The sequence below is a fragment of the Raphanus sativus genome, chromosome 3, assembly GCF_000801105.2.
Source record: "Raphanus sativus cultivar WK10039 chromosome 3, ASM80110v3, whole genome shotgun sequence".
NCBI lineage: Eukaryota > Viridiplantae > Streptophyta > Magnoliopsida > Brassicales > Brassicaceae > Raphanus > Raphanus sativus.
The window spans coordinates 17,213,269-17,223,332 of NC_079513.1; the positions used below are offsets into that span (position 1 = coordinate 17,213,269).

Genomic DNA, 10,064 nt, shown 5'->3' on the forward strand with positions numbered 1-10,064 from the left:
TTATTCTGTCACTAATCAGGCTTTTGTTTCCTCAGTAAAGTAATCAAAAGAAATACTACTTGTTAAAATGATATTTCCAAGGGAGAGAGACAGAAAAACTGCAGGTTACTATCTCTCTATCTTCATCTTGCAGTGTGGTTCTTTCTGGGTTTTCTGACTTGCTTTATTATATTAAATTAACACAGAAACTATAGTTTAATAATCATAGATTAATGAAGATCTGTAAACCCCATTAATAAACTTTTATAGTCGTTCACTTGTCCTTATAGTCTTTTACTGTATAGTTTTCTCCCCCCAGCTGTCTTGTCTCACTGTCTTTTTCTCTCAAGTCTCAAGTGCCCTAAGTAAAAACCTCTCTCCACTTCTCTCTCTCTGCAGAAGAAGGTCAGATACAGAAACTGACTGCAAAGAACAAAACTTCTTTCTATATTTGCAAGGTGCAGCCAAGTCATTCCTTAGTAAAAAGCTTTGTTCTCTTTCTTCTTTTGCTCTTCACAATCCCCCAACAAAACATTTCTGCTATTTAAAACCAGACCCTGGAAAAAGCAGCCAACACATTCACTTCCCCATGGATTTGCAACTGAAACAATGGAGAAGCCAGCAGGTGCAGACAGAGTCAGAACAACAACCTTCTGCAGCCAAGATACCGAGACATGTCTTTGATCCGATTCAGTCCCAAACTGCAACCTCTACTGTTCTTCCACTCTTTTCTCCAGAGCCTACCTCTTCTAAACTCTCCTCCTTATGTCCTGATTCTTCTTCCAGGTTCCACAGTGAGTCTTTTCTTCCCCATATTTCTGAAACTTCATTAGAATCAAATTATAGCCTTACAGGTCTTGTTGGTTTTGATGTGGGGTATGTAGAGATGGGGAGCTTCTTTAGCTGGACACAGTGGCAAGAACTAGAACTACAGGCACTGATCTATAGGTACATGCTGGCTGGAGCTGCTGTTCCACAAGAGCTCCTTTTACCCATCAAGAAAAGTCTTCCTCATCTCTCTCCTTCCTACTTTCTTCACCACCCTCTTCAACACCTACCTCACTACCAGCCTGCTTGTGAGTCTCTCTCTCCTTTCTTGGTTTCATTCATCATGAGAATATGCTTCTTTTTTTCTTTATTTAAATCACTTCCTCCTTGTTTGAAGAGAAAATTAAATATATTTTACATATGTGATGTATGGGTTCTGTGATGTTGTTGTTGGAGTTGTGTTCCCAAGATTTAGTATTATTTTGTTTTGCAAATCTTGAAGAAGCATGTGATGGGTTCTTGATATTGTCCCAAACAACTTCACTCCTCCTAAAATGTTGTGCCCTCTATTGGAGTTCTAACAACATCTATGATTGGAATGAAAGTATAATCTATGTTTCATATAATCTATGTTCTTGATCTGTGATATGGGAAAACAGGGTATTTGGGGAGGGGGGCGATGGATCCTGAGCCAGGGAGATGCAGGAGAACAGATGGTAAGAAGTGGAGATGCTCAAGAGACGTCTTCTCTGGCCACAAATACTGCGAGCGCCACATGCACCGTGGCCGCAACCGTTCAAGAAAGCCAGTGGAAACTCCCACCGTCAATGCTACCGCCACCACTTCCATGGCTGCCCCAGCCACAGCGGCACCGTCAGCAACACCATCTTCCTTTGCTTTTGGAGGTGGTGAGGAAGTGAGCCAAGGAGGATCATCTAGTTTCTTCTTCTCTAGTCAAAGGTAATTAAATGACTGTTTGTTCCATGTCTGTTTTTAGTTTTTGAGCTTTGTTAACCAAAAGCATTAAGACAATAAGCTTTTGGTTAAGACTTGAGACAGTTGATTTTCATATTTTAAAGATTTATAGGAAAATCAAGATTGGTTCTGATATTTAACAACTAATGACACACAACTTGGGTTTGTATTCATCATACACTGAATGTGAAGTGAATGTTGTGAAGAGAGGGGTAATGTTGGAATCTGAGAGACACATCCTTATCGTTTTTAGGCTTCTTTGTTTGTTTGTTAGCTTTTTTAAGTATTGAGAGATAATGATAAGATTTGATTTGATAGAATCTATTATTTGAAGCTAGCTGTGAGACTTTTCAAACAGAAAGAGAGAGAGAGAGACTTTAGATACAGAACAAAGGAATGGTAGGACCTCAGTGAAAGCTGACCCATCAATGTCTCATATCTTGCAGAAAAAAAGTTAAAGCTTTTAGATTCTTCTGTGCCCACTTCCCCTATCGATACACATCACATGATACAAAACTCATTACTAATACTAATAACTATACCTATGAACTACTTAACTATTCTTAACAACCTGAACTATGTTGTTGCTGAGCCTAATTGTGACAATATTTTGCTTTGTGCTCTGTTAACAGTTGTTCAGAGATGAAGCAAGAAAGCAACAACAACAACAACAACAAAAGGCCATACGAGTCCCATAATGGATTTGGGAGAAATGGATCAGACGGAGGCCACATCTTGAGGCACTTCTTTGATGATTGGCCTCGTTCTGAAGCTGACAGTAGTTCAAGCCCCATGAGCTCAGCCACTTGTCTCTCCATCTCCATGCCTGGAAACTCTTCCTCAGACGTCTCTCTCAAGCTGTCCACTGGCAATGAAGAGGAAGCTAGAAACAACAACAGTGGGAGGGACCAGCAAAACATGAGCTGGTGGAGCGGTGGAGGTACCAACCACAACCACCATCACATGGGGGGACCATTGGCTGAAGCCCTGAGATCTTCCTCATCATCTTCCCCAACTAGTGTTCTTCATCAGCTTGGTGTTTCAACGCAAGCCTTTCATTGAACAGTGTCAAACCAACACAACTGTTTTGCTTTGTGTGTTTTTTTTAATCATCTTCCCTTCTTTTAAGCTTTACCCTGTATCTGTAACAGTTCTCTGCAGATTTGCCTCTCAAAGATTAATGTATTTGGAACCAAGAAAATGTTCATATCATATCACTTAGTAGAGCAATTAATGGTAGTAGTTTTGAGTTAAAAAAGAAATCATACTAAAATTTTAAATTGGTAACATAGGCTGTTATTATTGTTACTAACCAAATGAAAACAATATATAATCAAAGGGCTAATACAAAGCAACTTTACATGAAATCAACAACTTCCAACAAAGATTTTCAACTATATATGTTCTACAAAGGTTGCTTCACCTTTTTTGAAAGTTTAGGAACTTAATACCATAGGCAAAGACAAAGGCAAAGAGCAGTATCCATGCAATGTGGACAGCAGCTACAACTGGTAAGAAATCATGTTCGAATCCTAATCCATTCTTGAGCAACGTTTTGAGGCTCATGTCTCCAATTCCAGCGATATGAACTATAGAATCCTTGTCTCCTACTTGAGATGTAATGATTCCATACAATGTCCAAGCCACTGGTGTTGCCCAGTAGTACCATCTCCACCATATCGGTATTTGCTGCGTTTGTCACCACAACCTAAAGGTTAGTTACACTCTTTTCATATGATAATTGATTGAGCTTCCTTAATAATAATGTTACCGGTCTAGGGATGATGAAACCGGAGAAGAGATTCCAAAGAACGACGAAGGACATGCAGATTCCAGCGATTTGATGGTTTGGTGTCAAGGCCACAAGCATCATACCATATAGAGTGAAGTAGATGAAGCTTGTTAACATGTAATAGTAGAACCAGAAGAACTTGGTCACTGTCCAATCGTATCCTATCATTGAGTAAAGGATTAGCGTGTAAACTCCAGTTTGTATCGTGATGTACATGATCTCCACCGCCACCTACACCATTTAAGCTTCGTTTAGTGGTCTATCTATATACCATGTTGTTTTTCTTAAGATATAACATATGAAAAAGTTGTTAAAATGTAACCTGAGACATTGCATAAGGGATGGCTGAGTACATTCCAGCAGCTTTTTCGCGGTAGAAGACAGTTCTGTCAATGGCTAATACAGGTTGAATTGCTGCAGCGTTGGTGGCACCGAGGAACAGTACAGCAGCATACATGGCTCCAAAGAAGTTATTAAGGTCTTGCTCTTTCTCTCTGTTTATTGGGATGGAATCAATCACTTTTTTTTTTTTTAAGATGATAGTTTTCATAATGTAACATAAGAAAGGAGACTTACATTTTCATTCCGGTTTGCCAAAAGATCAAACCAAATAAGACTCCAAAGGCTATTGTCATGAGAAACCTGATGGAATTGTACTGAGGATATCTCCAGTTTGACCAATACTGTTTCCAGAAGCAAGCTTTGGTTTGAGTCCAAAACGGTTGTGAGTACTTAGTTGGGAAGTAGAGATCATTTGATCCTGGTGGTGGAGTACTGAGCTCTTTGATGACTTCCTGGTTTCTCCTGCCAGTTTTCAGACACTTCAACACACTGATCTAGTACTAATAGTAGTAATGTCTTTCTTAAACATACCGATAAAGAGAGGAGTTGGCGAACATTTGAGCAAAGTCCAAGCTCATTTGTGACTCCATTGAAGGAGAAGTCACATCAAGCATCCACGTAGCAGGATTGTATCCGTCCTTGATCTTTGGAACCCATTCAACAGCCTGCAAGTAGTATTAGATATGTGTCCCAAAACATAAAACCAAGAGATGGTAAAAAAAAAGAGAGTACCTCAAAATATTCAATGAGTTTTTGTGAGTGATGCCCTAGACTTCCAGCATATATAACTTGCCCTCCACGTTTCATCAACAGAAGCTGCATTAACCCAAAGATGATGATTCATCTACTGTATTCTAGTTTTGAGACTCAAAAGTAGAGTGGTCTAGAAGCAAAACCTCATCAAAAGATTCGAAAATGTCGATGCTAGGCTGGTGAATGGTACAGACAACAGTTCTTCCTGTATCAACAGTGTTTCTAACAGTACGCATAACAATGGCAGCAGCTCTTGCATCAAGACCAGATGTAGGCTCGTCCATGAAGATTATAGAAGGGTTAGCAACCAATTCAACTGCAATAGTTAGCCTCTTTCTCTGTTCTGTTGAAAGACCATCAACTCCAGGAAGGCCAACGATATAGTTTCTAAGAGGTTTTAGCTCCACTAACTCCATTACTTCTTCAACAAACATCTATCCTTCACATAAAATCTTGCGAGTGATTATTATGAGATAAACAATGAAACTTTATGCTTAGTAATAGTACTTACCTCTCGTGTCTTGGCATCTATATCAACCGAAAGACGAAGCCAAGCTGAATAAATGAGGGATTCATAAACTGTAACATGTGGAGAATGGATGTCATTCTGTTCACAGTAACCAGAGACTCTGGCAAATGTTGATTGTTTCTTTGGATAACCAGATATGCTAATACTCCCTTCAATGTAGCCTCCTGTTTTCCTCCCAGCCAAGACATCCATCAAGGTCGTCTTACCTGCACCACTGACACCGACCAATGCAGTCAATATACCTGGCCTGAAAGCTCCACCAACGTCTCTTAGTAACTGGAGGCGACCTCCTTCAATTCCTTGAGCTTTCATTTCCTGCAATGTTTTTAAGGGAAAAACAATAAATGAAACTTAAAAGGGAAAGAGATGTAACTGAGACGTGTAATTTACTTACTGCAGGCATGTCCACGTAGTAGTTCACATTGTTGAATGCAAGGGAAAGTGGTTGGAAAGGTAAAACCATTCCTCTCTTTGGTCCATTACTTGAACGGCTACTTAGTTCCACAAGAGAACCTGCACAGATTCTCAGTAGAATCAGAAACCTTGGCACATTGTCTAAAGTGAAAAGACAGAACACCCAAACATGGTAAAAAGAGTTCACCTTCTGTTCCTTTCTGTTTGTCTTTATTTTCTTCCACCACTGTAGCTTTGGAGTCTCCAAGAGCTGAAAGAATACATAAATGTTTTTCAATAACTTGTCAACTAGAAAATAATCACTTTGTCCAATGATGGGAAGAGCACTAACGGTTCAAATACATCAAGGCTATTATGTAAAAGAGGTTGAACAACAAAGAAAACCCAAGTAGCGCCACAATACAGATCCAGAACCAATATGGCTCTGTAAAGAAGCCTCGGCTCTTCAGAAGGACTTGTCCAACTGTTTTTGCGTCGATGCGGGTATCATTGTTGAGCTGCAACATGTAACATAACATAGTTTGCATCACAATAGGCAAAGAGAAGCCAAGCAAATGAGGATTTGGTCACTTGGTGAAGTCTTACCGCTCCCCATCTGTCATCTAGAAACTCATTCATAACAATAGCAGTCTCTCCATACATCATAGGGGATATATAATAGGCCCAAGTCATCCATGGTGGGATATCATCTGAAAAAGAAAAAGATATGGTTTCACTTAACAATCTATCAGAGGATGGTGTTTGATTATGTAGCTCAAACAGGTTCTATATGTTCTGTGTTAAGATATGTGATTATAAAGACCTTTACTCTTATCTACTGAAATGTTTTAACTTTGCTATAGTTTCTTTTACTTAACTGATGCATAACAAAGAGATCATATGCTTACCTTTAGCAATAATGAATCCTCCAAGAGTAAATACAATTAGCATTGTGAAGGTCCCAACCGAGTTGGAGATAACTTCTGTTCTTCCAACGGCTCCAAGGAATCTAAACAAGGAAAGGGCCATCTGATTCACACAGAAGAATGCCAGAAATTGCCGGAAAAACCTAATGGCACAAGTTGTGTTAGTTCAAAAGAACAAAAAAAAAACCATTAGTAAAGCAATCAGATGTACACCTGGAAGCAGCAGGAGCAAAACCAATAGTGTAATATGTAAGAGCAACCCATATTCCTGACTCAATAAGAGATAATGGGATCTTTAGAAGCCAAGCTGGTAAGGCGAAAGCCCATGGAGGATAGAACAAGAAGTCCCTCTGCTTGTAGAAAACTGGAAGTCTCATCACTGTGAATGATAGTTCAGCCATTCCATTAAAAAATACATTGATCAAGCTGAAAAACAAAGCACCATAAAACTTCTGACCATCTGCCACCGTGCCTACATGCATTTCTGTCCTAAGATAGACCGTCATGGCAATCAAAGACATGATGGTTATCTGGACCGTCTTGAAGACATACACAAAGGAGTTGCGTTTCATAAGAAGCAATTCTCTATCAAAGCATGCCTTGAAAAGGTCCCAGTTTGATATACCATACTTCTGTGTCACTAACGCAGCAGGATTTGTTTTAGCTTTGTCATAAGGAACCCTGATGTCTGAAGCTAGTTGCTGCCCGGTTTGGAAAGAGTTAAAGCCGCTTGAGAAGTCACTCACTGAGACATAGCTGTAAGGTTGTTCTCTCCTCTTCCAGTACTGCTCTTGGTCTTTCTTAGACGTGACTTCTTGTAGAAAGTCTGCAACACCTTTCCTTTCAGGACATTGGAACCCCATGAACTCAAAGAACTCAAGAACCTTGTCCCTTGGGCCCTGGTAGACAATGTGTCCCTCTGAGAGCAGGATAATGTCGTCAAAAAGCTCAAAGGTCTCTGGTGCAGGTTGCAGAAGAGAGATGATCATTGTAACATCTGATATATGAACTAATTGCCTCATGAACTTGCAAATCTGGAATGTTGTGGAACTGTCCAATCCTGTTGATATTTCATCCATGAAAAGAGCTGTAGCTGGTCCTACCAACATCTCTCCTGCTCAATTTTAGACAACCAGAAATACTCAAGTTTTGCAATGAATCATGGAGATATCAAAGTAGAATACTCAAGTTTTACCTGTTGTTAGACGTTTCCTCTGTCCACCAGAAACACCTCGTCTCATCACATCTCCAACAGGTATGTCAGCACAAACGTCAAGACCAAGTATCTGTCAAGTTGGCAATTACCAAGTATGAGCCCAAAAACACCATTTCTTCACTTTGTTAGCACTAAGAAGATTCAATTTGAGTTTATCACGGGCTTCTAGTTAAATTTGACATTATATATATTAATTAATTTTTTTTTTATTAATTAATTATTTCTCTAACTACTGATGTGTACTTATTTATTCATTAACAGAAGACGTATGAAAAGCTGTACCTTAAGTACATAGTCTGTAACCAAACTAGTTTCTTGCCCTGATAGGGCAATACATTTCATGAATGCATCAATCTCAGGGTCTGGCTTTATACCCGCTTCTCTCTCCCTCCTTGAGAGCTCAGTCAGCATCTGGTACCGAGTCCCAACACCTAGACATCGTCCAGAAAAGTCCAGCGTTTCTCTCCCAGTCATTTCTCCAAAATGAACGTCATGTTGACTGATGTATGCACATGTCTTTTGAGGAACAAACTCGCTAAACTCATGACCACAGTAAGTTATCCTCCCGGACATCTATTTGCCAATAAATACAGATATGTTTTTTTTAATACAGAAATGTTAACTCAACCATTAAACATCTAAAACCAATATCTATAATAGAGAACAAACCTGGAGAGTGTCATCGAGCTTTCCAGCCAAAGCTTGTAGAAAAGTTGTTTTCCCTGAACTTGGAGGACCAAGTAATAAGGTCATCCTGCAAACTAGAGTGTTCAACAACAATGTAACTTACTGTATCTCCTTCCTATATACCAGAGATCACTGTCTCATTATGAAATTAATGTTACCTTGATGGTTTGACAATTCCACTGATATTTTTAAGTATCTGAATTTTGCTCTTTTTAGATGGAAGGAGGTGGAACATTCCAAGAATGCTCTATACAGGAAAATAACAGAAAAAAGCGTCTTGAGTAAAGCTTGGCCATTGTTTATAAAAGAAAGGAAAATAATAAAGAAATAAATGTAATTATTTAAAAATCGTAATTAATTTCATAAATTTAACATTTTATACATAAGTTCTCTTGAGCAAAAAATAAAAAATACTTAAGTTTCAATTGTATTAAGATAAATACAATTTGGACCGACAAGACTTCAACATGGTTAGTTGAAACCGGTGGTGGTGGCCTAGTGGCGCTTGAGGGAATTAAGAAACCCAATAAGGTGAACTTGGGTTCAAACCTTACCGGCCACACAGATATGAGTTATTGTTTTCGACTCATTTGAATGCCCAGGAGAAGGTCTATCCGTGGACTGTACCTCCACCCGGGGATTAGGCTTGTGTCATCATTGACCCGGGTTTAACCCTTTACTTGCTAAAAAAAAACATGGTTAGTTGACAAAAAGACTTTCATCCCATTAAAAGGAAACAATTATTGCATAAGACGCAAGAACCTGTGAAGCTAGGTTTTATCTTTTTCCTGAAACTGTATTTTAGCATCTTGGCAGCTTGGCATCTTATGTTTGGCTTTTTATTTATTTAATTTTTTTTTGCTAAATTTATGTTTGGCTTATTTCTTTTAAGAAAATAATTTTAGTTATTTGTTAACATTGTAAGATGTTTTGTTTTAACTTAAAGTACATATATTGTAAAAGCATAATTCTAAAAAATATCATTAAAATATAATTTTAAATTAATTAATTTAGTTATAAGTATAACAGCTAAAATATAATGGGTTACATCAAAAACTGAAAGCTTCTTAATATGTGAAAAATATCTTATATTATAAAACAAATTTCTTAAAACATCTTTTAAAATTGAGTATCTATTATTTCTTGCTAAAAATTTTCCAAAGACACGAAATAAAATAAATAGAAAAAAGGATTGAGAACCTCAAGTGTATTCAAAGTGACGTTGAAGAGAGTAGGAAGCGCTCTGCTTGCACTACGTACATCTCCTTGCACTGACATATTCTCATACCTTACTTCAATCTTCGGTACTTCGATTCCCACCCTGTTTTCTCAAACAGACCAAAACGAAATCCATTCAAAAAATACTTATAAAAAAGACATAATCACTTAAGTTTTGTCTTAAAATTGTACTTGTGTCAGAACTCGGATACAGACCAACCTAAAAAAGCATCAGATCAGAAGTACAAAAAACCTGTCTGTTCTTTCTCTCAATCGACGGAGAAACTTCTCGTTATCTTCTTCAACGAACTTCAAAATAATCTCCATGAGGTGTTTCTTCTCCTTAGGAGCGAGCTTCGTGAGATCAACTTCTTCGAGCCTAACCTCCCCGTTAACAGACGTTTGTTGCGGCAGCATCCCTTTTCGTAGCCTATCGTACGTCGGCAATCTCTCTAGCGCCGCCCACCTGAGATCCACGTCATCTTC

General features: G+C 38.5%; 2 protein-coding genes across 2 annotated transcripts; one reads left to right on the forward strand and one right to left on the reverse strand.

The window, feature by feature from the left end:
- The first annotated feature begins 286 nt into the window (after window positions 1-286).
- On the forward strand, window positions 287-2,948 carry LOC108846260 (growth-regulating factor 3). The gene is made up of 4 exons (XM_018619486.2): window positions 287-773; window positions 864-1,055; window positions 1,407-1,707; window positions 2,355-2,948. The coding sequence occupies exons 1-4, from the start codon at window positions 569-571 to the stop codon at window positions 2,782-2,784; spliced, it is 1,128 nt and encodes a 375-aa protein (XP_018474988.1). The 5' UTR covers window positions 287-568; the 3' UTR covers window positions 2,785-2,948.
- Window positions 2,949-3,019: 71 nt separating this feature from the next.
- LOC108845347 (ABC transporter G family member 39-like) lies at window positions 3,020-10,064 on the reverse strand. The gene is made up of 20 exons (XM_018618570.2): window positions 9,832-10,064; window positions 9,561-9,681; window positions 8,519-8,607; window positions 8,343-8,427; window positions 7,956-8,246; window positions 7,653-7,743; window positions 6,671-7,556; window positions 6,440-6,600; window positions 6,138-6,241; window positions 5,884-6,049; window positions 5,740-5,802; window positions 5,533-5,651; window positions 5,121-5,453; window positions 4,753-5,043; window positions 4,589-4,672; window positions 4,388-4,521; window positions 4,091-4,318; window positions 3,837-4,008; window positions 3,494-3,745; window positions 3,020-3,411 (listed from the first exon to the last, which is right to left on the reverse strand). The coding sequence occupies exons 1-20, from the start codon at window positions 9,993-9,995 to the stop codon at window positions 3,142-3,144; spliced, it is 4,104 nt and encodes a 1,367-aa protein (XP_018474072.1). The 5' UTR covers window positions 9,996-10,064; the 3' UTR covers window positions 3,020-3,141.